At 40.6% G+C, this 26,548-nt stretch overlaps 1 protein-coding gene across 12 annotated transcripts in view; it reads right to left on the reverse strand.

Annotated features, from left to right (window-relative positions):
• The window catches only part of EML5 (EMAP like 5), a 173,485-nt gene that overhangs the window by 19,997 nt on the left and 126,940 nt on the right, over positions 1–26,548 (reverse strand). For 9 of the 12 annotated variants that reach the window (XR_016226443.1, XR_016226442.1, XR_011385002.2 and 6 more), the window contains 9 exons: positions 25,842–25,930; positions 23,475–23,651; positions 20,589–20,790; positions 19,815–19,941; positions 17,882–17,896; positions 12,723–12,801; positions 11,148–11,277; positions 8,235–8,333; positions 3,815–3,835 (listed from right to left, as the gene is read on the reverse strand). Coding sequence is in view for 6 of the 12 variants with exons in the window: in XM_070065495.2 (XP_069921596.2) it covers positions 3,815–3,835; positions 8,235–8,333; positions 11,148–11,277; positions 12,723–12,801; positions 17,882–17,896; positions 19,815–19,941; positions 20,589–20,790; positions 23,475–23,651; positions 25,842–25,930 (939 nt within the window). In the remaining 6 variants the exon portion in view is untranslated. The remainder of the gene's footprint in view (positions 1–3,814; positions 3,836–8,234; positions 8,334–11,147; positions 11,278–12,722; positions 12,802–17,881; positions 17,897–19,814; positions 19,942–20,588; positions 20,791–23,474; positions 23,652–25,841; positions 25,931–26,548) is intronic. The other 3 variants (XR_011385003.2, XM_008271941.5, XM_070065494.2) reach the window with 3 other exon arrangements.

Below are 26,548 nucleotides of genomic sequence, written 5' to 3' on the forward strand. Positions count from 1 at the left end.
GTCTGGTTCCAGATCTCAGTGGGAATGCTTCCAACTTTTCCCCATTCAATAGGATGATGGCTGGGGGTCTGTCATAAATTGCCTTGTGTTAAGGAATGTGCCTTCTATACCCAATTTGCTTAGAGTTTTCATCATCGAAGGTTTTGTATTTTAACAAATGCTCTCTCAGCACTTATTGGGATAAATATAAGTTTCTGTTTTTCAGTTTCTTAATGTGATATATCATATTGATTGATTTGTGAATGCTGAACCATCCCTGCATACCAGGGATAAATCCCACTTGGTCTGGGTGAATGATCTTTCCGATGTGATTTTGGATTCGACTGGCTATAATTTTGTTGAGGATTTTTTTGTGTCTATATTCACCAGGGAACTTGGTCTGTAATTCTCCTTCTCTGCTGAGTTTTTTCTGAGTTTAGAAACTAAGGTGATGCTGGCTTCATAGAAATAATTTGGGAGGATTCCCTCCCTTTCATTTGTTGTGAATAACTTGAGAAGAACTGTAGTTAGTTCTTCTTTGAATGTCTGGTAGAATTCAGCAGTGAAGCCGTCGGTCTTGGGCTTTTCTTTGTTGGGAGGGTCATTATTACTGATTCAATTTCCGTCTTGGTTATGGGTCTGTTTTTGTGTTAAAGTCTATTTTGTCTGATATTAGGACAGCTACACCAGCCCTTTTTTGGTTTCTGATAGCATGGAATATCTTTTTCCAACGTTTTATTTTTAGTCTGCAAGCATCTTTGTTGGTGAGATGTGTTTCTTGCATGCAGCAAATAGATAGGTTTTGTTTTTTAATCCATTCAGCCAGTCTGTGCCTTTTAACTGGGGAGTTGAGGCCATTTACATTCAGGGAGACTATTGATAAACAATGGTTTGCCCAGTCATTTTTCCATAAATATTCTTGTTTTTCACTTTGGATTTCCTTCGTACTTTTACTGGGATATTTACTTTCTTTAACTTGTTTTGTAGTGATAACCATGTTTCTGTGCGCAGCACATCCTTAAGCATCTTCTGCAGGGCTGGAAGGGTAGTGACAAATGCTTTCATTTTCTGTTTGTTATGGAAACTCTTTATTTCACCTTCATTCATAAATGAGAGATTTGCATGGTATAGTGTTCTGGGTTGACAGTTTCTCTCTCTCTCCTTTTTAAAAGATTTATTTATTTATTTGGAAGTCAGTGTTACACACAGAGAGAAGGAGCAAGAGAGAAAGAGAGAGAGAGTCTTCCATCACTCCCTAAATGGCCTCAACACTGGGGCTGCACCAATCCGAAGCCAGGAGCCAGGAGCTTTTTCCCGGTCTCCCACATGGGTGCAGGGCCCAAAGACTTGGGCCATCTTCTACTGCTTTCCCAGGCCATAGCAAAGAGCTGGATGGGAAGTGGAGCAGCTGGGACTTGAACCGGCACTCATAATGGAATGCCTGCAATGGAGGCTTTACTGACTACGCCACAGCACTGGCCAGTTTTTTTTCTCTTAAGACTTGGAATATATCTTACCATTCTCTCCTAGCATGTAGCGTTTCTGATGAGAAGTCCACTGTGAATCTAACTAGAGATCCTCTGAAAGTAATCTGTGTTTCTCTCATGCATATTTTAGAATGTTTTCTTTGTTTTACTGTGGAGAGTTTGATTACAATGTGTTGTGATGAAGATCTTTTCTGGCCATGTCTATTAGGAGTTTTATATGCTTCCTGTGTTTGGATGTGTCTTTCTCCGAATTAGTGAAATTTTCTGTTATTATTTCACTAAAAAGGCCTTCTAATCCTTTCTCTCTTTCCACACCTTCAGGAACTTCTAGAATCTGTATGCTGGGTCATTTGATAGTAATCTGTAAATTCCCAACAGTGTTTTTTAGTTTCTAATTTCTTCTTCTGTGTTTGGTCTGACTGTATAATTTCCTGTGCTTTTTCTTCTAAGTTGAATACTTGTTCTTCTGTTTCACGGATTATATGTTTTTAAGGCATTTTTAATTTGTTCTATTGAATTATTCATTTCTAAGATTTCATTTTGATTTAAGATCTCAATTTTGTGAGATAAATTTTCTTTCCTGTCATGTATGGATTTGTTTGTGCATTTATTTCTGATTACTTTTAAGTAATTCTATGATCAATTTTTTTTATTCCATTTCTGGCATTTCTTCAATCTCATCATCTTCACAATCTAGTACTGAAGTGTTGTGTTCTTTTGGGGATGTCATGTTGTCTTCCTTATTCTTATTTCTTGAATTGGTGCATTTGTTATTTGGCATTTGTGGAGATACTCCTTGGTTTCTGTGTTTTTACCCCATTGTGGCTTTTATCTTCAGACTATGTGTGGATTAGTGGAGTATCTGCTTTCAGAGAATATCTAGAGGCGTGTCATGAGTGTGGCCAAGGAGCTCTGTTCAGTGCTCCTGGATGAAGGGCGTGTCTGAGGTGACACACCCAGGTTTGGCGGGGTAAATTTTTTTTTTTTTTTATCAGAAGGGAGGTTTGTGCTTGTCGGCATAGACTCAGCTGAGCTCTTCTCAAAGGAGAGCAGCACATGGGCACTAGCCCCCCTGGGGATATTATTCGTCCGCTTTGCCCCAAGGACTACACAAAGGATATGTGTAGTCCTCAGTATAAGCTCCGATTCCCCAGCAGTGTCTCTTGCCAGGTAACCAGGGAGCCCTGATGGTGTGGAGCCTCCCACAGTGACAGCCCAAAGTCCCAGCCACGTCCTGAGTCCTCCCATGTAGCCTCAGTGTTTTCACAGTCCTGGCACACAAGCCTCCCACAGTCACGAGCACCCAGCCCCCTCTCCTCCCCACCAGACTCAGGAGTCTCTGCTTGGCTGGTTGCTGGGCGGGGACACAAGCTGGCGCAGCTGTTACATGTCCAAAATGGTGCCTGGTCTCTATCAGGCTGTTTCAGGACACAGTTGCAGGGTGATCGGGAAAGAGAAAACGTGCCCCCTCCTTTGTTTTTTCTCCTCTAGTTTGGCAGGTACACTATCCCCTGTGGGGCTCCAAGCCAGATTCCCTCCAGGCTCTTCCTGCAGCCTTTTCACCAGTGGCTTGGGCTGCTGCAGTCTGATCTTACCTCACTCTCCAATGCTGGTTCGGAGGCTCTCAGCTGCTGGGATCCTGAGATGTGCGTGTTCTCACCCTCCATGTAGGTCCACTGTGTCCCTCCAATATTCATAGTTTCCTCTGCTGTTTTCTCCCTAACTCATCCCTGAGACTGCACACTCTCCACTTTTTTTTTAAAACTAAACTAGAAGGCTGGCACCACGGCTCACTAGGCTAATCCTCTGCCTTGCGGCGCCGGCACACCGGGTTCTAGTCCCGGTCAGGGCGCCGTATTCTGTCCCGGTTGCCCCTCTTCCAGGCCAGCTCTCTGCTGTGGCCCGGGAAGGCAGTGGAGGATGGTCCAAGTGCTTGGGCTCTGCACCCGCATGGGAGACCAGGAGAAGTACCTGGCTCCTGCCTTCGGATCAGCGTGGTGCGCCGGCAGCAGCGGCCATTGGAGGGTGAACCAACAGCAAAAGGAAGACCTTTCTCTCTGTCTCTCTCTCTCACTGTCCACTCTGCCTTTCAGGAAAAAAAAAAAACAAAACAAACAAACAAAAAAAAACTAAACTAGAGCAGCAAGCTCCCTTCCTACTCCATCTTAATCCTCACCTCCATACTTGTTTCTTTTAAATGAAATTATTATTCAGACTGAGTTCAGTATCATAATATTAAAATGATATATTCCTCATTTTTAAAAACTCCAAAAGGTTTTCACAGAATAAGATATATACAAATAAGTACATAGAACTAACTCACACAGAAAATGTTCAGTATTCCTTACCTGACATGTCTGCTGAGTCACCTGTAATGGAAAAGCAGCAGAAAAATCATTATCCATAGAGTAATAATCTATAAAAATATCGACATTAACAGTAAAATTTGCAAAAACTCAATTATACTTCTAAATAATTTAAATAAACTATCATATGTAATCAGTTTTACTATATCACATTGAACAATGAAAGCACTCATTTGAATCATACATTCATTTTAACATTCTATGTATGATCTTTTCATCTTTCTTTATATAAAAAGGTTTGCATTTAATGAGTTACATAAAATGTTAATTATAATAACCTTTAAAATAGTATTGATATGATTTCAACTGATATGACTTTTATTTTGGCTTACAAAAGATTCTGTTATTAAGCCCTTTGGAATATTACCATACCTCTCTCTGCAGTAAAGAGTTAAATCTAAACCTACTGAGAGACACAATGGTAAACTTAAGAAAGAAATAGTTCTTTAAAGATTTTTACATGTGTAAAACTTATGCATAATTTTGCCAAGAAAATGTGAAACCCTATATTCGTTATATTTGTGGCAAAAATACCTATTAATCAAATATTTAAAAGTGACAGTCTTTGGCAAGAAAGAAAAAAGTAAAATTCTAGGAATCCACTGAAGAGTAGTAATTTTTTTGCACTGGTGGAGTCTGACATATGTATAAGATAATCATTTCAAAGATGTATTGACAACATAAGGCCCTACGCTCTTGAACTGGGATGTGAGGGAAGACAGCATAAAGTACTTGACGCTGCCCAGCAGGCTTCACAGGAAGTACTACTTTTAATTCTGAACATCCTCTGAAAACAACCAGATGGCTGCAGGACCCTGAATTGACCTCATGAAGAATGGCTGAAAGAGGGGAGTGTTTAGCTTGGACATCAGGCTCAACCTAAATATCTAGAGTCCAGACAAGAACATAAATGAAGGCCTAAACATCCCAGGCCTACATATCTCAAAGCTACCAATCAAGATAAAAATTATCAAATGAAATATGTTCTATCTTCTTATCTTGAATATATCCATATAATGACCTAGAAGGTCTGGTACAAATTTAGAACTCCTGGAGTTTGGGCAACATAAGACAACCTGTCCCACTCTGTCTCTCATGTTCCATTCCACACCACAAGGAGCCAAGGAAGCTCATGTATGGTGTTGTGGATAAATGTTTGCATCCCCTCCAAAATTCATATATTGAAACCCTAATCCTGGATGTGATAGCATTAGGATGTGGGGTCTTTGGGAAATAACTGGGTCATGAGGACGGAGGCGTCTTGATGATATCAGTGTCACTAGAAGAAAAGACATGACAAAAATCTTTCACTTCCCTGAGAAGATCTGATGAGAACATGGCCATCTGCAAACCAGGAAGAGGGACTCACCACAACCCAACCATACTAAATCAAGATTTTGGACTTCTAGATCCAAGAGCTGGAGAAATAAATTCTGTTGTTTGAGCTACCTAGTCTATATTTTTTATGGGAGCCCAAACTAAGGCATGTGGTTATCCCAGCTTGTGAATCAAAATTCTATCCACCCTTACCCAGTGGAGAACCACTCTTGGGCCTTGCACTGGTCATGCAAGACTATTTGGTAGAGAATTCTGGGATTTCAGATACCCCAAGTATGGTACGTTGGAAAGGTTGGCTCCTCCCCCCAAGGAAAGCAATCCCATTGCTGTAATGCAGACTTTGTCCTGTACAACGTAGCTGGAGGATGTCCAAAGTGGACGCTTCCAAAAGAGAAGCACTATATAAGACTCAGGGAAAATAGGATGGTTGTCTTCAAAACGGGAAGACAATGTCTCAGGAATAAGTGATTGGATAGATACTAGATACTTCAAGAATGAGAACCAGTGTGAAGCAACACAGAGAAACAAACACTTTATAACTGAGCTCTCTAGGGAGAAGTTAGATGACTTAATTAGGCATAAAGTGGTGGTGGGGTTCAAGCATATAATGATAGACTAGATAAAATGGTCCTGAGATTCTAAGATGCTAGCCAAGAAAAAAGTGTAATCCTAACTAGCTAAAATACCACATGATTAAATAATTATTCTATGATCTACTCGATTTTTAAACATAAACATTTTAAGCAATGTTTTGTGTGCCCATGGGCATTAATCAAATTTGCCAGCAAAGTAACCACTGATATAATGCTCCTTATGTTCAGAATAGATAGTGTCTCTCCTCATCCCTCAAGTCTTCCTTTGAGTCTACCTTAATTAGTCATAATAGTAAAGCATTTTTGTTATCTATTTTATAGAAGGATGTAAATGGGGTAAGACATAGAGAAACATGCATGATCTAAATTCACCTCTGAACTGCCCCCATTTTGATTTGGAAAGAGAAAGGGCAAATGATGAGCCTTTCTATAATCCCTGTAATGTTACCTTTCACAATAAAAGGAAAGAAAAGAAGAACAGGGCCAAATTTCTGAAGGATTAATTTGTGAGTGTGACATTTCCTAACGAAAAGATAAATGTGAAGCATTAATATAAGTAAGTAATGTTGCTTAGCTGGGAGAGAAGGGGGAAAAATGGAGAAGAAGTCGGCAAATCAAAGAACTATACCTTTTAGAATTCTATTTACACAAAAATTCATTATATAGAAACTGGTCTTTTTATAAGCTGTTTGTATCCCTATCACCTAGAACAATACTTCACACATGGTAGGTAACTTAGTATGTTTTTTGAACAAATGAATTTACTCAATAAAAATAAATGGAGTAATAACTATGTGCCAAGAGGCACTGAGCTAGGTGCTTAGTAACATGGTCTCCCCAATGGGTCTCACCCTGGTACACAGTGAAAATAAGACTTCTCTTCCAAAAAACAACACAAAGAGGGGCCAGACTTATGCATTTATGTACAAAGATGAGAATATTTTGTGTGACGAGTGACGCAATGGTCTATTTTCAATGGTCGACTAGAAAACTATACAGAAAGGAAAAACAGCTACAGAACCAGACAACCCAGAGAACGTGCTCCTGACTGATCAAGTTAATACTTGCATGAAAAATAAAGATATCAAAAATATAAATGATCTTATTTGGGGCCGGTGCTGTGGTGCAGCTGGTTGATGCCCTGGCCTGAAGCACCGGCATCCCATATGGGTGCCGGATTGAGACCTGGCTGCTCCACTTCCAACCCAGCTCTCTGCTGTGGCCTGGGAAACTAGTAGAAGATGGCCCAAGTCCTTGGACCCCTGTACCTGCATGGGAGACCTGGAAGAGGCTCCTGGCTTCAGATAGGCACAGCTCCAGCCATTGCAGCCAATTGGGGAGTGAACCATTGGATGGAAGACTTCTCTCTCTCTGCCTCTCCTCTCTCTGTGTAATTCTGACTTTCAAATAAATAAATAAATCTTTAAAAAAAATGATCTTATTCAAGAGGAAAAGACACCTAGAAAGCTAGCTCACTGAGATGCAATAAAACTAGTGATTTCAATAATTTTTTTTGACAGGCAGAGTTAGTGAGAGAGAGAGAGGCAGAGTTAGTGTGAGAGAGAAAGAGAGAAAGGTCTTCCTTCCATTGGTTCACCCCCCCAAATGGCCACTACGGCCGGCGCGCTGCGCTGATCCGAAGCCAGGAGCCAGGTGCTTCTTCCTGGTCTCCCATGTGGGTGCAGGGCCCAAGCACTTGGACCATCCTCCATTGCCTTCCCGGAACACAGCAGAGAGCTAGACTGGAAGAGGAGCAACCAGGACAGAATCCGGCGCCCCAACTGGGACTATAACCCGGGGTGCCGGTGCCGCAGGCGGAGGATTAGCCTAGTGAGCTGCAACGCTGGCTGATTTCAATAATTTTTACATATTACACCAGAGTTGTGAAGATGTAATTGACCAAATCTACTATGCAGTATCCACAGTGATGACTAGTGTAGATATGTCCTAAACAGAACGGCTATTCTCTTGGAGTTTTCCCCTTTTTTTTAGAAGTTTTTCACATAATAAAAGGTGACAGCATGACACTGCACTTCAAAGCAGCTGGTGAACTGGATCAACGCCAAAGGGAAAAAAAAAAAGTAGCAGAGATCCACCAACAGTTCTGGGTTCTCTCCATTCTGGTCTACTTCCTTCCAGGCTCTCCTTTTAACCATTTCCTCTTCAAATTCTTCCTTTCTGCTTTTTATGCTATGGAATTAAATATTTTTGGTGATGAGAAATTCTTACTAAAGGACTAACTCCAACTATTTCAATCACCATAAAGTCATTTATATTAAATTCTTAAGTGTCTGAACTAATTCATATTACCAAAGTGGTGACCGGAAAATACTTAGAAGCAAATTGGTATGTGCTCTATGTACATATAGCTTTTGAACAATCTACCACTACATTTTAATTTTTTCCTAGAATACTGAATTTATCTGAATAAAATCCTTCAAATTACTTCTTTTTAAAATATAGAAACATACCTACTTGGCCAGTTGCCACAATGTTGATAAACTTGGGGTGCTGATTTACAGTGAGGCACAGAATGTCATCATTATGTTCCTGATAAAAACTCTGAGTTCCTATAAAAATAGAATTAGAGGATTCTTTGAAAAGTTTAGGATGGAACAGCCAAATGCACTCATCCAAGCAAAGGAACTATTCTTTAATGTATTTGCTTATTCAATACATATTTTTGAGCACTTCCTATGTATACACACATCATCATGAAGACAGAAAAATGAATCAGGAATCTTAGGGGATAGAGCCCTATATAATACAGAACCATATAGCACAGATACTAAGTGCCACATGAGAGTAAAGGATCAAAATGTTACCGGATTCAGAGCAAAAAACAGTACTCTCATCACAGGCATAGGGCATTCCTGCACTGACTCAGACAGACTCTGTGAATGAGAAGGTGGGAAGGGAAGGGCAGAGAAACACTTCAAGGCACAAAGGGCAGTTTTAGGTATGCATAGAGATGGTTCATTTGGCTGAAGTGTTATGAAGATGAAAAAGTAAGTAATATGCTTAGAAAGGCAAGCTGGGACTGGAATTATAGAGGATTTTAAATGTTAGCTTATGATCTTTCTGTTTTGATTTCCTAAAGGGTCACAGGGAAACCAGCAATGATTTTCCATTCAATATTTGGCCATGTTTATTCATATTTTGTATTTATCCTGTAGTTAGCAGGAGGCACTGAAGTTTCTTGATCAAAGGTGTACTGGGATTCGTCTAGCAACAGTGACACAGAAGAGAGCGCAGAAAACTATGATGGTCACCCACGCAGGAGGTAACAGAAGTGGGCTTGTGCCAGTGAGGTGAAGAAGTGGGAAATGAGGTCAGAGCAGTAAGCTGGATTCAGATTACAGAGGGCTATGAATATCAGGTTTTCCAGAAAGCAAAACAAAACAAACAAAATCCAGCAACTACATTTAACAGACCTAATAGATAATATTTTAAAACTTCTCAAACTGAAATATGCTTCATATTATCCAGGGCTGAGTTCAGCTGAAGGGATAAATGAGTAGTTACGTGTGGTACGTGTTGTTGGCTAAGTTGGCAGAAGACTGGCTCATAGATCAAGACTTCTAGACTATGAACATAGCATGGATCCCTAAACTGGGAAGAGATGGAATAATCAGAACCAAAGCAAGTGTTTCCCCTCAGTCCCCCAGCCCTTTCTCTCACATCTCACCATCAGAAAGCTGATTCAGCCGGCGCCGCGGCTCACTAGGCTAATCCTCCGCCTAGCGGCGCCGGCACACCGGGTTCTAGTCCTGGTCGGGGTGCCGGATTCTGTCCCGGTTGCCCCTCTTCCAGGCCAGCCCTCTGCTGTGGCCAGGGAGTGCAGTGGAGGATGGCCCAGGTGCTTGGGCCCTGCACCCCATGGGAGACCAGGAAAAGCACCTGGCTCCTGGCTCCTGCCATCGGATCAGCGCGGTGCGCCGACCGCAGCGCGCCAGCCGCGGCGGCCATTGGAGGGTGAACCAACGGCAAAGGAAGACCTTTCTCTCTGTCTCTCTCTCTCACTGTCCACTCTGCCTGTCAAAAAAAAAAAAAAAAAAAAAAAAGAAAGCTAAGCTGATTCATTATTGACATGACATTAAAGATAAACTTATAAGAATAAACATCAGTATTTTCATATTCATTCCTTCCTTATCTTCTTTCTGTTCTCTTTAAAGGACAGGCAAAGCCTCAATTGAAAGGATTTTCTCTTAAAGTAGCACTTTTAAAATGGCCTACATTATTAGATGGAAAATTGCCACCCATTTCTGGTTGATCCTGGTGAATCTTTTTCTTTAGGAAATCAAAACAAAAGGATCATATTTGTTAGTATTGACCAGGAGTAGGGGATTATGACTCACATAATCAATTTATTCTACCAATTTAGAATGAAACTATCATGGGAAAAGGCAGAATGTTTGGGCCAGCAACCTCTATTTTTATGTACAACTTTCAAACCTCATGAGGTTTGCAATTATAAGTAATTAAACAGAATTCGAAATTAAATACTTAATGTTACTAGTGGGACTATCATATTGGTCATCAAATGGTGCTAAAGTACTTCATTTGTTCTTCAACAATTCAATTAGTTAAATAAATATCAAGAAATATTTTTATGATTTCTTAGACCAAACAAGTTAACATCAGTATAGCCAAAGTCCAGCAGCTTTGTAAGGCCTCAGTGGGAACAATCCTCCACCCAGAAAGCATGCACCCAACCTGCTACTTTAAATCAGAGGGCCAGTGCTGTGGTATAGCGGGAAAAGCTGCTGCCTGTAGTGCTGGCATCCCATATGTGTGCCGGTTCGAATTCCGGCTGCTCCACGTCCGATCCAGCTCTCTGCTATGGCCTGGGAAGCAGTAGAAGATGGCCCAAGTGCTTGGGTCCCTGCACCTGTGTGGGACACCCGGAAGAAGCTCCTGGCTTCGAATCTGGCCATTGAGGCCATCTGGGGAGTGAACCAGCGGATGGAAGACCTTCTGTTTTTCTCTGCCTCTCTATAACTCTGCCTTTCAAATAAATAAATAAATCTTTTTTAATAAAATCACTATTTGAGGCAACCATCTAAACCAACTGTTCTCATGATCACCTTATGGGAAAACAGAATCAAAGCCTCACATGATTTCACTATAAACATGGCTTTACCTGCAGTAAATCTTCACTTTAAGAGACTGGAAAGCATTGTGCATTATTCTGCTATATTTATTCTCTTAAGCTTGAAATTTGGTTACCTGAAATACTAGAATGTTCTGCAAAATGAAGTATTTCTATTCTGGACTGTTTCTCTTAAGTTATTTATAGTTTTAACAAAGATGTTTAAGCTGCTAGGTAAAAATCCTAAATTTAAAAAAAAAAGTGGGAGCAGTAGAGAATCAGGATTTCCTACCTGTGGCAACATTGTGCAGAATTCCAACAGACGCTGTGTGATAAATTATATCATCACCATCATTTAAATAGTGAACATTATTCCTGCAGTCTCTGCCCCGATAACCGAAAACAAGCTCCAGCACGAGATCCTATAACCACAATGATACAACTATTATAAAATTACACTTTCTTATATACATGTAATAGCATCTTCTGTCAAAATGGGGGATGCATTTTTTTACATTTTACAAACTTCAAACACAAAATTAAGTAGCATTCATCTCTATGTGACCTGTTTTGGCAGCTGTAATTTGTATTTCATACTTTCTATACAAACTTGTAAAAAGGAAGAGAGAAGCATAAGGTTGCCTGATTCCAAAGGTTTTAGATTTAAGACTTTATATGCTAAACACTGAGATACTTCTTGTGTCCAAAGAAGAGTATTTCAACTTGTTGGTCAAAATATCTGATCTTCATACATAACTCAGGATGAACTGTGTCCAAGTCTGTATCGTAGTCAGCAGCAGCAGACAAAAACTTAACTACACCTTGAGTAAAAACAAAACAAAACAAAACAAAACAACTAAACTACACCATCTGTGATAGCTCATGCTGAACTTCTGGAAGGTCATCCTGCAGCTGAAAGGTTGGCCTGTTTTCACTGACCTTGTGGGGCTGGGTTGGGGGTGGAGCTACACCTGACACCCTCGCTCAGTTTTACGCCTTGTTTGTGCCTGACTTAGTAGCCTGCTGGCTTGCTGCCAATGATGGGCTTATGAAATGCGTGGGGAGAGCCTTCCTTCTTCCTCAATTATTGTGGAAGGTTTCTTTGGTTGGAAACACAAACAAAAGGAGAAACAGTCTTCATGAACCCCATATCCAATACCATAAATACATGGCATAGGATAAAAGTTCCTGTCTTGGTACAACATTTAACCTTTAACTAAGTATAAGACATTGCCAAGGTGTCTGTGCTTGCATAAACAATAAATCATTCAAATACATTTACATTTAAAAGTTCTCTAAGATAAAGTTCAATTAAGGGTATTATTCATGGAAAAGTTAAGCTAAGACTCATTTTAAAAAAAGCAAAACATGGGGTCCGTGCTGTGGCGTAGCGGGTAAAGCTGCCACCTGCAGTGCCAGCATCCCATATGGATGCTGGTTCAAGTTCCAGCTGCTCCACTTCTGATCCAGCTCTCTGGTCTGGGAAAGCAGTAGAAGATGGCCCAAGTCCTTGGGCCCCTACACTCATGTAGGAGACCCGGAGGAAGCTCCTGGCTCCTGGCTTCGGATCAGCACAGTTCTGGCCATTGTGGCCATCTGGGGAGTGAACCAGCGGATGGAAGACCTCTCTCTCTCTGCCTCTCCTTCTCTCTCTGTGCAATTCTTTCAAATAAATAAATAAATCTTAAAAAAAAAAGGACAAACAGGGTATCAATACAAAACTCAGATATAAGAAATAAGCACTCTCTTTTTACAACCTAGTAAAAAAGGTTATTGAATACACTTATTTTTAAGAAAAATGAGAAGACTTGGATGTTTTACAAGGACTTGCGGGTACTTAGTAATACTGAGAAGTAAGTTTCCCTACCTCTATGGGTCTCTTTTTCTTGCCAACATTGTTTGTCTGGAGTTTCTCCGGCTGAGGTGGGGCCCTGCTCACCGGTGGCCTGTAGTAGAGAAGTGGGAAAAGGCGGCATCACTTGGGGCCTTCACTGAGAATTCCTCACCTGCCCTTGAGAGGCGTCTGTCACACCATTTCAGAAAGGAACCCAGGCCGATGGACTGTGCCCTGCACATCTTGATAGTTCTGAATGCACGAAAGTAGGAAGAAAATATTGGATCTTTTATTCACTTTAATTTCTTTGGTGTTTGTTTCATTGTGTAAATAATATAGTAGTATAAAAGCAGACTGTTTATAAACAGACATAAAAATGTCAGTTTAACATACTCAAAAATGTCTGGATGGGTGTATTTCCAACAAAGCCTGGATTGTTCTCTACAGCATCTAACAGCATCTTGTACCAGCAGACAAGACATACATTCTTCAGGAAGGTGAATTATGATAATTTTTCTATGACATTTCTTTCCTAATGGCAACATAAGTCATATCTGAGCTCAAATTGTACTCATTAGCTATACTGCCATGCCCTTTACCATCTCCACTTCCTGAGGTCTCTCTAATTGCTTAATGGCATCACTGTCACTTTACAGTCACAATGCCCTGCAAATCTTACTCTGTAAAATGTAATTACTATTACTATCGCCTTAGACTCCTCCTCTTGCCCTATTCTCACTATTTACTAAGTACTTATCAACTTTACCTATAAAGTAGCTCTCATATCTAGCCCTATCTTCTCTGTTCAGGGTCAATTTCTAGTGTTCTAACAGGCATGCAGAGTTCAGATTCTCAATCAGTTAAATGACAGACTCTTCTCTAAAAGCTTTTAATTTAAAACAGTTTAGCTTATTATACTTATCTCAAATAATCTTTATCCAAATATTTAATAACCAAACACTGAATCTAAGTCAATCATGCGTCAACACTTCTCCAAATTTTAAGTTAATATTTAATTTGTAACAACTAAATCAAGAGGTGATACAAATTAGCTTTACTGTGGAAAAAATTCCAACATTTACGAATAACTCAAAATTAAAGGCATAAATATATTTGTATTTCAAAATGATTACCAAGTTATACAATTAAAAATACCATATGTTGAACATGTAATATAAAACAAATGTACATTTTTATGAATATGAAGCAGCATGTAGAATACACAAGACTGTCATAAAAAGTTAATGGCCTCATCAAAATTATAAAAACAAATTTCAAATTATCACAGAAATTTTTGGTTTAAATCTTCTTCATATACTTTTTGAATGTACAAATATAAAATAGAACTGAATTTAAAATATTCAACATTTAAAAATATTTCTCCTAGAATCATTTTAAACAGTGATAGAAGCTTTAGCTTTTCTTCCAAGTCAATTTTATTGGTGAACTTTATTTACTGTTATTGACTAATAGCTTTCAATAGTTTTCAGCTAACTGAGTAAACACATAATTTTTAATTATATAATCCCACATACAAGCATATTTTATTTAAGATCACTTATATGAGGTATATTATTACTTAAAATTATACTTCTAAAACTATATAAGTTGGATAAAGTTTTAATAAAGCAGTTACTTATCCAGGGTCAGTCCAACAATTAAGATGCTATTTATTGCATGAATACTAATTTCAAAGGAAAAAAAGAGTATCTATGAATAGAAATAAAGAACACCAACTAATGTAGCTCTTTGATGGTAAATATGAGAGCTGAAAAACACAAAATTAGGGCTTGCTAAGCTTAGTAAAGAGAGGCTTACCTGGAACCTCTTTTCAGCAGCAGATAAAAAAGGGAAAAGATTATAACACAAATTTGAATTTACAACAATAGTAAAATAATTACTACAATAAAACATTTTGTAAGTTGAATGCAGATAGACTACACTGCATATAATTAAAGGCCTATTGTTTTTAGTTCATTATTACACATAAGAAAAGGTTTACATTACTCCATTAATGGCAGAGGAATCAGAAGAAAGAAGGTTAAAAAAGTGCCAATAAGAGAGTATTCAACATATTCTATGTTCTAAACTTTAAACCTAACCATTCCTCATTTTTCTACAAAATATTTTTTTTCTTTTTTAGATTGATTTACTTATTTGAAAGGGTTACAGAGAGAGAGAGGGAGAGACAGAGGGAGGACTTCCATGTGCTGGTTCACTCCCAAAATGACCACATCGATTGGGACTGGGGCTGGACCAGGCTGAAGCCAGGAGCCAGGAGCCTCTTCCAGGTCTCCCACGCGGGTGCAGGGGCCCAGGGACTCAGGTCATCTTTGGCTGCTTTTGTAGGCCCATTAGCAGGGAGCTGGATCAGAAGTGGAGTCACTGGGACTTGAACCAGTACCCATATGGGATGCTGGTGCTGCAGGCTGTGGCTTTAACCCACTGAGCCACAGCACTGGCCCCCTTATCTTTAAGAACAGGAAATAAAATGTTAACTTAAAAGGCTGGTGGTACTGGAGCTGCTTTTAGGAAACTGGCTATAGAGGCTAACCTCTTCCTATTCTAAGCCAGGAGAGTTCCAAAGTTAGCCCACGGAAGCAGGCAAAATGAGTCATTCAGGACCATGCTACATCTGAGACTTTCGCTAGCCATTTACCAGCTGAAGTCTCAGATGCAGCATGGAGTAACTTTTTTGCTTTATTTCCTTCAATAGCATAATGACTGAGACAGGACTAGAAGGGATCACCGAAGTTCCAGTAAGCCAGGAACTTTCTCTCCCTGTCTAGAACTCCCGTTATAGCACCAACGACAACTGCTCATCTGAACTGCTTGAATACTCCTATCACGGGGGATCACTTCTTTTTTTTTTTTTTTTTTTTTTTTTGCCAGGCAGAGTGGACAGTGAGAGAGAGAGACAGAGAGAAAGGTCTTCCTTTGCCGTTGGTTCACCCTCCAATGGCCGCCGCGGCTGGCGCGCTGCGGCCGGCGCATCGCGCTGATCCGATGGCAGGAGCCAGGTACTTCTCCTGGTCTCCCATGGGGTGCAGGGTCCAAGTACTTGGGCCATCCTCCACTGCACTCCCTGGCCACAGCAGAGAGCTGGCCTGGAAGAGGGGCAACCGGGACAGAATCCGGTGCCCCGACCGGGACTAGAACCCGGTGTGCCGGCGCCGCAAGGCGGAGGATTAGCCTAGTAAGCCACGGCGCCGGCCCACGGGGGATCACTTCTACATGAAAAGGGGTTCACATCCAAGACAACAAGTGTATCTCCAGTTACTTTTCTTATTTTGAAACAAATGATTCCCAGAACAATTAATTATTCTTTACACTGAGTGGCCTCCCAACCTTCCTTCACCCTGTGTGTTCTTCTGACCACTCTAAGCTGTCGAGGTCCCCTTTAATGGAGAGAACACTGAATAAGCTACTCCAGATGGGAGGCTAGGTCTGTATGCTCTAATTCTGTGCAAATTGTATAAGATCACGTGGGCCTTTTGAGAGGTTGTATCACACTCTAGATTCATCTTTGGACACATCACCCTGCTGAAAACAGGTAATTCCTGCTGGCTGTCAAATATATTAAGGGAGGCCTAAAATCTGAATTTCTGCATGATCTGGTCTCAAGTCTACTTTTTTTCTGTACAATCTCCCAGTACTTTCCTGTTGCTACATTTTTTACTTCTAAAATTGGCTAGCCATTTTTGCATCATCTCTGAAGACATTTTCTTCTCACTAAAGGGAGCAATAGAAGTACCCGAGGGCTGGTGCTGTAGCGCAGCAGGTGAAGCTGTCGCCTGTGGTGCTGGCATCCCATGAGTCCTGGCTGCTCCACTTCCAGTCCAGCTCTCTGCTGCGGCCTGGGAAGGCAGTGGAGGATGCCCAAGTCCTTGGGCCCCTGCACCCCGTGGGAGACCCGCAGGAAGCTCTTGGCTCCTGGATTCAGATTGCACGGCTCCGGCCATTGGGGCCATCTGGGGAGTCAACCAGCGGATGGAAGACCCCTCTCTCTTTCTGCCTTTCAAATAATTAAAAAAAAAAATACCCCAAAGAATCCTTACACATGTCATTTTATTAAACATACAGTACCATAGTTAACTTATTTTAATACTTTTAAATGAATGAATAGATGAAACACACATTAAATAAAGCTAACAGGTTTATAAATGGAGTAATCTTAACCACATTGATGAATGTGTAGTTAAGTTTGTTTTATGAACCTCTTTTAAATAAATAAACTTAAACAAAACTAGACCACAGTTGCTTGTGAAGTTATTTCTAAAATGAAATTATCATAAGAAAGACTGATAATAACAATCGCATACCATATGTAAAAATGCAACTCATTAGATTTGCTCTATTTCATTTTCTAATGAAATTTTCTTTCTCAACAAATATAGTTAAATACCTTATAGGGAAAAAAAAAAGGGCCGGCACTGTGGCGCAGTGGGTTGATGCCCTGGCCTGAAGCGCCGGCATCCCATATGGGCACCAGTTTGAGACCCGGCTGCTCCACTTCCAATCCAGCTCTCTGCTATGGCCTGGGAAAGCAGTGGAGGATGGCCCAAGTCCTTGGGCCCCTGCACCCACGTGGGAGACCTGGGGGAAGCTCCAGACTCCTGGCTTCGGATCGCCACAGCTCCGGCCATTGCGGCCAATTGGGGAGTGAACCAGCGGATGGAGGACCTCTCTCTCTCTCTCTCTCTGCATCTCCTCTCCCTGTGTAATTCTGACTTTCAAATAAATAAATATTTAAAAAAATATTTTAAGCTGGCGCCACGACTCAATAGGCTAATCCTCCGCCTTGTGGCGCCAGCACACCAGGTTCTAGTCCTGGTCGGGGCACTGGATTCTTTCCTGGTTGCCCCTCTTCCAGGCCAGCTCTCTGCTGTGGCCAGGGAGTGCAGTGGAGGATGGCCCAAGTGCTTGGGCCCTGCACCCCATGGGAGACCAGGAGAAGCACCTGGCTCCTGCCTTCAGATCAGCGCGGTGTGCCCGCCGCAGCGTGCCGGCCACGGCGGCCATTGGAGGGTGAACCAACAGCAAAGGAAGACCTTTTTCTCTGTCTCTCTCTCTCACTGTCCACTCTGCCTGTCAAAAAAAATATTTTATAGGGAAAATCAGTATCTTAATATCTTGAAGTATTATAGAGATCAAAATGGAATAAACAGTAAATTTTTCAATAAAGTACTTACCTTACTACTCCCTGCCTTTGGAAGGAATAAAAGGAAAAAAGTAGAAAAACACAAATGAAAATTGATAATGAATAAAATACAGTAGTTCAGTAGACATAATAAAGGCAAGATATCAACAGAATTCTAAGAAAACATAAAAACACCTAAAATTTATATTACATTGTTTTAAATACTTATTAAAATATTGAAAATTTGCTTGACAAAATCGACTATCTTGAATGCACAAGATTTGCTACAAAAATACTTGAGAAAGAAAAATGTTAAATTATTGAAATCATTTAGGAAAAAAATCCACAAAAGTATAAACAAGAAACAGTAATCATTAATTGTCATCAGAAACATTTTACTTTAAAGTGGATATTTGCAAGAACTTTTAAAAAGCCAATATGATGGGGCTGGCGCTGTGGTGTAGCAAGTAAAAGCTGCCACCTGCAGTGCCAGCATCCCATATGGGCGCCGGTTCAGGTCCCAGCTGCTACACTTCCAATCAAGTGCTCTGCTATGGCCTGGGAAAGCAATAGCAGATGGCCCAGGTTCTTGGGCCCCTGCACCCATGTGGGGGACCTGGAGGAGGCTCCTGGCTTCGGATCGCCACAGCTCCGGCCATTGCAGCCATCTGGGGAGTGAACCAGTGGATGGAAGACCTCTCTCTCTCCCTGCCTCTGCCTCTCTAGAACTCTTTCAAGTAAAAACAAAAAATCTTTAAAAAAATAAAGAGCCAGTATGTTTTATGACTTTTTTCCCAGGGGAAGAAAGCCTTGGGCTTTATTCAGATCCACGGACAAGTCAGTGACAAGGAGACCCACAGCCTCTACCCCACGGGCAGGACCTCCCCTGGAGGAGCCAGAGGCCTGCCTACCTCCCGGCTGCTCAGGTTTCCAGAGAGCTGTGGGTGCCAGGCTAGCCTGACAGGCCTCCGAGGATAAGGGGTACAACCTGCTGGGCAGGGCCCTGCACCTCAGCCCGGGAGGTAGCCAGCACACCCAGAGGTCCTGCTGTTGCTGCATGTGAGGCCTGGGAGCCTGGCCGCCATGGTTGCAGGTGCCCCGTGAGCTGTCCCCCTCACAGCTTCCATCTGTTGGTTTACTCGCCAATTGGCCACAGCAGCTGGAGCTGTGGCGATCCGAAGCCAGGAGCCAGGAGCTTCTTCCAGGTCTCCCACGTGGGTGCAGGGGCCCAAGGATCTGGGCCATCTTCTACTGCTTTCCCAGGCCATAGCAGAGAGCTGGATCAGAAGTGGAGCAGCTGGGACTAGATCTAGCACCCTCATGGGATGCCAGCTCTGCAGGCGGCAGCTTTACCTGCTATGCCACAGCACCAGCCCCCAACAAATTTATTTATAAAAGCTAACAAATAAGAATAATCAGGGCCAGTGCCATGGCTCACTTGGTTAATCCTCCACTGCGGCGCGGGCATCCCATATGGGCGCCAGGTTCTAGTTCTGGTTGCTCCTCTTCCAGTCCAGCTCTCTGCTGTGGCCCGGGAGGGCAGTGGAGGATGGCCCAAGTGCTTGGGCTCTGCACCCACATGGGAGACCAGGAAGAAGTTCCTGGTTCTTGGCTTCAGATTGGCGTAGCTCCGGCCATAGCAGCCATTTGGGGGATGAACCAATGGAAGGAAGACCTTTCTGTCTCTTTCTCACTGTCTAACTCTGTCAAATAAATTAAAAAAAAAAAAAAAAGAATAATCATACTCACTTTACGTGTGTGTGTGTGTTTGTGTGTGTGTATAATTTCCTAAAGTACTTGCAAAGACAGCTGGCACCTCCAAAAAGTATTTAGGACAAACATTTTTTTGAGAGGTGCTGGGCAGTGTATAAAGCAAGAATGTTACTTTTATTGAGTTACTACAAAAAACCCATTTGGTTAAACAATAAATTCAACTTTTAAGATCAGTATCCTTTTCTTCCTCTAATTTTAAACTCGACTGTTACCTCTCATCAATTGAAGGCTCTTTTTGCTGCAAATGAGGCTTGGTTCCAAACATTGGGCGAATGTTTGTTGATAAGGCTCTGATGGTATAACTGATTTCATTCTCCCTTGTAACATCACTGTCATAGCCTAACATAAAACATAAATTATTCTTTACTTGATAACTGAGATCAGTTATGATCTTATAAATTAGATATTAAGTATGTCTAACAACTTGAAATAAGTTGTTATAGCCAAATTATGAAATGATATATACCCAGCAAAAATATTATTTAATGTTATGTACTGATGTTTTCAAGGCATTACCAAGTAGCAGATTACAAAAATAAGCTCAACATAATACCACTTTTCTTAACAGCAAGATGTACTTAAAAGCATATTCACCTAACAATATATCACAAATGTTAAGTGATTAACTTTGAATGGTTAAATTATATGTGCTATGTTTATTTTTATTGTAAATTGTATTGGAATTATTATATTAGGAAAAATAAAGATTATTTTAAAATATGAAGTTGGGCTATATAAAATTTATTTAAAATACAATTGTCTTACATTTATAGATGAAGAATATATAAATCATTATATGCCAGGCTGTTATTTTTGAGTAACAAAACAAATTTCAGTGTTAAACAGACCAAGAACACTAACAGCACATCATCTAAACATTATTACCTGTTTTAATTTTTTCAGTTTTAATTTACTTGTGCTAATTTCTTCTATGTTTCTAAATATTTCTAAACATATTTTTGTTAAAATATTTTAAAATGACATACCCCCATCTTCTTCAGAATCAATATCGGATTCTTCACTATCACAAGGCCTTTTTTCTCGATAGCCTTCCATTTCATTCGTCCACACCATTAAAGACATATCTGCACCTCCTAGGGTAACCAACATGCTGTCATCGTAAGTCCAGCGAACATTTGTGACATGCGTACTATGGGCCATATATCTCTTAAACTTTCCAAATTTTCCCTAAAGACGAAAAAAAATTCAAACATTCTTTCTGAGAAATTTCATTATTTGACACATTGTTAATTATAATTTTTAACTTTTTGTTTCTTAGTATAAAAGTTATTCCAAAGTGCAACATACAAAAATGAGAATACACAGAAATTCTTAATAATAAAAAATACAAATTCTAAAACCTGGTGAGGACAGGATAAAACCAGTAGTTTCACACATCGTTAGTATCACTGGCACAACTCCTTTGGAAACCAAGTGGTATTCTTCTGCATCAAAAGCATAAAAATGTTTGTCCCTTAGATTTACCAATCTCCCTTCTGGAATCTGCTAACAAAATCCTTTGCATGCAAAAAATACCACATAAAACACAAAAGGTGGTAAAGGATACAAATGTCTCTATAGAAACAAAAGCAATTATTAATCATGCGTATTTAAATATTTATTTGAAAAGTAGAGTGACAGAGAGAGAGGGAGAAAGAGCCAGAGAAATCTTCCACCTGCTGGTTCACTCCCCAATGCCCAAAACTGCCAGGGCTGGGCCATGCTGAAGCCAGGAGCCAGCAACTCTATCCAGATCTACGTAGGTGCAGGAACCCAAGTACTTGGGCCATCATCTGCTGCCTTCCCAGGCATATTAGCAGGAAGCTGAATTGGAAGCAGAGGAGTTAAGACTCAAATTGGCACTCTCATACAGGGTGTGGGGGTCTCCAACAGCAGCTTTACTTGTGTGCCACAACACCAGTCCCACTATATTTTTGTATATATATTTTTCATCTTAATTCATTATTGCTTTTGTTCATTATATATGTATGTATTTTTATTTAAATATCAAGAAAATCCAAGTTACAGGCACTGGTAACTTAAATCTAGAATATTAGCAATACAAACTAAATTTCAGATCAATTTGTATCTGCAGGTTTTAAGTCTCAACCTTTTCTTTTTTTTTTTTTAATTTATTTGACAGACAGTTATAGACAGTGAGAGAGACAGAGAGAAAGGTCTTCCTTCCATTGGTTCACCCCCCAATTGGCTGCAATGGCCGGCATTGCGCCGATCCGAAGCCAGGAGCCAGGTGCTTCCTCCTGGTCTCCCACGCGGGTGCAGGGCCCAAGCACTTGGGCCATCCTCCACTGCCTTCCCGGGTCACAACAGAGAGCTGGACTGGAAGAGGAGCAACCAGGACTAGAACCAGCACCCATATGGGATGCTGGCGCCACAGGCAGAGGATTAACCAAGTGAGCCACAACGCCAGCCTGAAGTTGCAATCTTTTCAAGGGTGTTGAAATAAGAGATGTCTTAGATAATAAAACCTTGTGAATTCTCTGAGAATAAAGACTCAGTAAAAGGTAGGTAGGGGGATCTGTCATCAAAGCACTGTAAAAAGGTTGTTTCTCTAAGATTGTCTGGTTCTTCTATAGACCAATAATCTAAAACATGTTCCTAAGAGATTCACACCATCTGAAATGTTGGAAGTGAGGTTTCTGAATAATAAGTACTTTAATGGAACACCTTTTTATCAAGTAGGGTTCTACCACTCATATATATATAAAACAGTGGCCTGCAGAGTGTCTAAGTTCTCTATGAGAAGTTTTACACCTAAATTTTCATTTCAATGGTGATCTAAAAATCTTAATATGAGCAATTACTTAAGACAACTATATCATGATTTCAATGCCCTATTTCAAATTTATGTTTTTGCTTATGTTGGTGCTGGGTTATAATATGTAACTTAATTTCCGACAATTAAGAAATAAACACATCTGGACTTGTTGCAAGAATTTTATTTTTTTGCAAAGCAGAAGTTTAATACTCCACAGTAGTTTGAATAGAGGGAATTGACTTAAAAAATGAATAGTTACACAGCACATAGCTTGGTTATCTGCAGAGTTTGGTTTGAAAAAATCATCCATCACATTAAATCAATGCTGTTTATCTTCATCTTATAGGTGTTTTAAGTATTTTGTATTTAATTGGTTAAAACATTTTAAACTTATGGGCGTTGTAGCACAGCAGATTCAGCTGCTGCTTAGGATGTCTGTATTTGATATCAGAATACTGGGTTTGAGTCCCACTACTTAGCTTCCTGTTAAAACACCTGGGAAGGAAACAATGATGGCTTAAGCAGCTGAGTCCTTGCCACCCACATGGGAAACCGGGATGAATTCGCTGGCTCCTGGTACTAGACTTGTATGGCTTAGCCCTGGCTGTTTGTAAGCACTTGGGGAGTGAACCAATGGATGGAAAATCTCTCTCTCTCTCTCTAGCTGTCTGTCACTCCACCTTTCAAACAAATAAATCTTTTTAAAAAACTTAACTTAAAAATTATAACCATAAAGAGTTTATATTTACTGTTAATGGTACATATTTAATCAAAGTAATAGTAAAATTACTAGAGTTATTATTAGAATAAAAGGAATGATTCCTTTAAAGAAATATTTACATTATTCTGCATTGGAAAACATTGTATAATGTAATACATAACTTACGGCCTGGGATCATAAATTAAAATAGTTCTTTCAGATAAAACCTATAAATATGATGCCACGAACAGGAAATATAACACTGAACATTTCTTGTTACATACATATTACATGTGTACAATTCACATTGCGACAATAAAAAACTATGAAACGGCTTTACCTTAACCATTTTCACAACTATGGTCATTAGAAAAGTTAAAGAAAAACACATACTTTCGCAGGATATCTAAATAACTTGACAAATCCCAGATCATCACCAGTAGCTAGGACCACTTTGTCACTGGTGAGGCAAGAGGCAGTTATATCTGTGACTTCTCCAATTACTGGCCAAATTCCCTCACAGCATAAACCAAGCACACTTGTCCATGATGCCCAACTAATCTTTTCTACCTAAAAAAAGGAAAAAGGCTTTAAGTTGATAATATCTAAATATAAAAAATTATTAACCCAAATATGAACTACTGTCTTTGTAATTATACATCACAAGAAAATTAAAGTTTTAATGAAAAAGTTAGGCCATTAATTTTCTTAATTTTGTAGCTTCCCTGTCTATCAGTTCCTGAAGAAAAAAATTTAACATAACATTATTCAGAATATGCTTATATATCCATTAGGTGTTCACATACAGCAATAACAAGTAAGACCATTTTTGCCCCTAGAACAAGAAATATTCTTGCATCCTATGTCTAAATTTCTACTTGCATTATAAGCATGTATTCCAACTAATGATTAGTACTACAAATTTTAAAATTTTTACTTAGAGTCTTTTCTTTTAATAAGCTACTTTCATGCTAAATTTGTTGAGTCTTACTTTGTAGGCCATGCCAACAAACCTTGCTAATATTGTCAGGCAGAAAACTGCAGAGGGACAGGCACTTGGCACAGCAGTTAGAACACCATTTTGGAGGCTTGCATCCCGTATCAGAGTGTTTGGTGTGACAGCAGTTAGAACACCATTTTGGAGGCTTGCATCCCATATCAGAGTGTTTGGTGTGAGACCCAGGTCTTCTGCTTCCAATCCAGCTTCGTGCTAACGTGCAGCTTGGGAAGCAGCAGGTGACAACTCAAGTAGTTGGCTCCCTGCCATCCACGCAGGAGATCAGCTTGGGTTCTGGACTCCTGGCTTTGGCCTGGCCCAGCCTCAGCTGTTACCAGCATTTGAAGAGAAGCAGTAGAGCTGGAACTTGAACCCAGGGACTCTGATAAGGGATGTGGGTGTCCCCAGCAGTAATCTAACCTCTATGTCAAACATTGGCTTCCCGAATACAGTTTTTGTTTTGTTGTTGATTTTTTTATCTTTTTTAAAAAAATTTGGGGCAGGCACTGTGGCGTAGTGAGTTAAAGCCCTGGCCTGAAGTGCCGGCATCCCATACGGGTGCCAGTTCTAGTCCCGGCTGCTCCATTTCTGATCCAGCTCTCTGCTATGGCCTGGGAAAGCAGTGGAAAATGGCCCAGGTCCTTGGGCCCCTGCACCCACGCGGAAGACCTGGAAAGAGTCTTCTGGCTCCTGGCTTTGGATTGGTGCAGCTCCAGCCATTGCAGCCATCTGGGGAGTGAACCAGCAGATGGAAGACCTCTCTCTCTATCTCTACCTCTCTCTGTAACTCTTTCAAATAAATAAAATAAATATTTTTAAAAAATTATATAAAGGGAACAAATTTATGTATTTCATACAGTTTTAAGGGTATGATGATACTTCCCACACTATCCTCCCCCACTCTCTAAAGAGAGTGGGAGAGACAGATAAGGAGCCAGGGACTCCATCTGGATCTCCCACATGGGTGGAAGGAGCCCAAGTTCCTGGGCCATTTTCCACTGCTTTCCCAGGCGCATTAGCAGGGAGCTGGATCAGAAGTGGGGCAGCCAGCACTCAAAACAGCACAAGAGATACTGGGTGTTGCAGTAGCTTCACCCACTGGTCTTCCTTTGCCGTTGGTTTACCCTCCAATGGCCGCCGCGGCCGGCGCGCTGCGGCCGGCGCACCGTGCTGATCCGGTGGCAGGAGCCAGGAGCCAGGTGCTTTTCCTGGTCTCCCATGGGGTGTAGGGCCCAAGCACCTGGGCCATCCTCCACTGCACTCCCTGGCCACAGCAGAGAGCTGGCCTGGAAGAGGGGCAACCGGGACAGAATCCGGCGCCCCGACCGGGACTAGAATCCGGTGTGCCGGCGACGCTAGGCGGAGGATTAGCCTAGTGAGCCGCGGCGCCGGCCTGCTATTTTTTTAAATAGCAATCTGTCAACAAGTATGTTAAGCAAATGGATTTCCAAAGGATGTGTCAAACATGCAGTACTCCCATCTTAGATAGTATATATGTTCTCTTATTGCTTGCTCCTCATATTTAAGGAAAGTAGTTGGAGCACAGTTAGATATACAAGTGATTTATTCCTTTTCTGAAAACACAGTTTCTTCCTTTACTCATCTAGGTATTCTGGCTCAGTAAAATAAACTCAAAGAATATCCATAATTCAAATAATTTGAAAACAAGCATTCACTTGTAACTAAATGATGCAAAATAGGCATCAGTTTTCCAATTGGTCTTACTCATACAAACAACACTACAAGCACCACTATCTTCCTACCTCCACACTGGGGATGTTTTGTTTTTTCCCTCTGGGAGCTTCGAAGAATATCTGTTCTTTAGCACCAGTATTGACCTGTAGAAGCTTTCCTTAAAAAAAAAAAAAAAAAAAAGAAAATACCTACATATATATGAAAAATAAATACATATACTATTAGAATGTTTACATTTTATGGGGAAAATAAATTTTATGTGAAAAATTAAGTATAAATATAAAAATTATTTTCCTCTGCAATCAATATGTATTAAGAACATTTTCTTTTTTTAAGATTTATTTATTTATAAGTAAGAATTACAAAAAGAGAGGGAAAGAGAAACAGAGATAGAGAGATCTTCCATCCAGTGGTTCACTTCCCAAATGGCCCCAACAGCCAGGGATGGGCCAGGCCAAAACCAGGAGCTAGGAACGTCTTCCAGGTTTCCCACATAGGTGCAGAGACCCAAGCACTTGAACAATCCTGCTTTCCCAGGCACATTAGCAGAGAGCTGGATTGGAAGTGGAACAGCTGGGACTCAAACTGGAGATCATATGGGAAGCTGGCATTTCAGATAGTGGCTTAATCTACTGTGCCACAGTGCCGGCCCCCAAACATTTTATTTTCTTAATCTCCATATAACTGTGTATTAAACTCATAAATGGCCTAATTTTTTTAAAAAAAGATTTTATTTGAAAAGCAAAGTGCCAGAGAGAGATCTTCATCTCCTGGT

Source organism: Oryctolagus cuniculus, chromosome 20 (assembly GCF_051225735.1).
Source record: "Oryctolagus cuniculus isolate XC-2025 breed Fujian yellow rabbit chromosome 20, ASM5122573v1, whole genome shotgun sequence".
Classification (NCBI taxonomy): Eukaryota; Metazoa; Chordata; class Mammalia; order Lagomorpha; family Leporidae; genus Oryctolagus; species Oryctolagus cuniculus.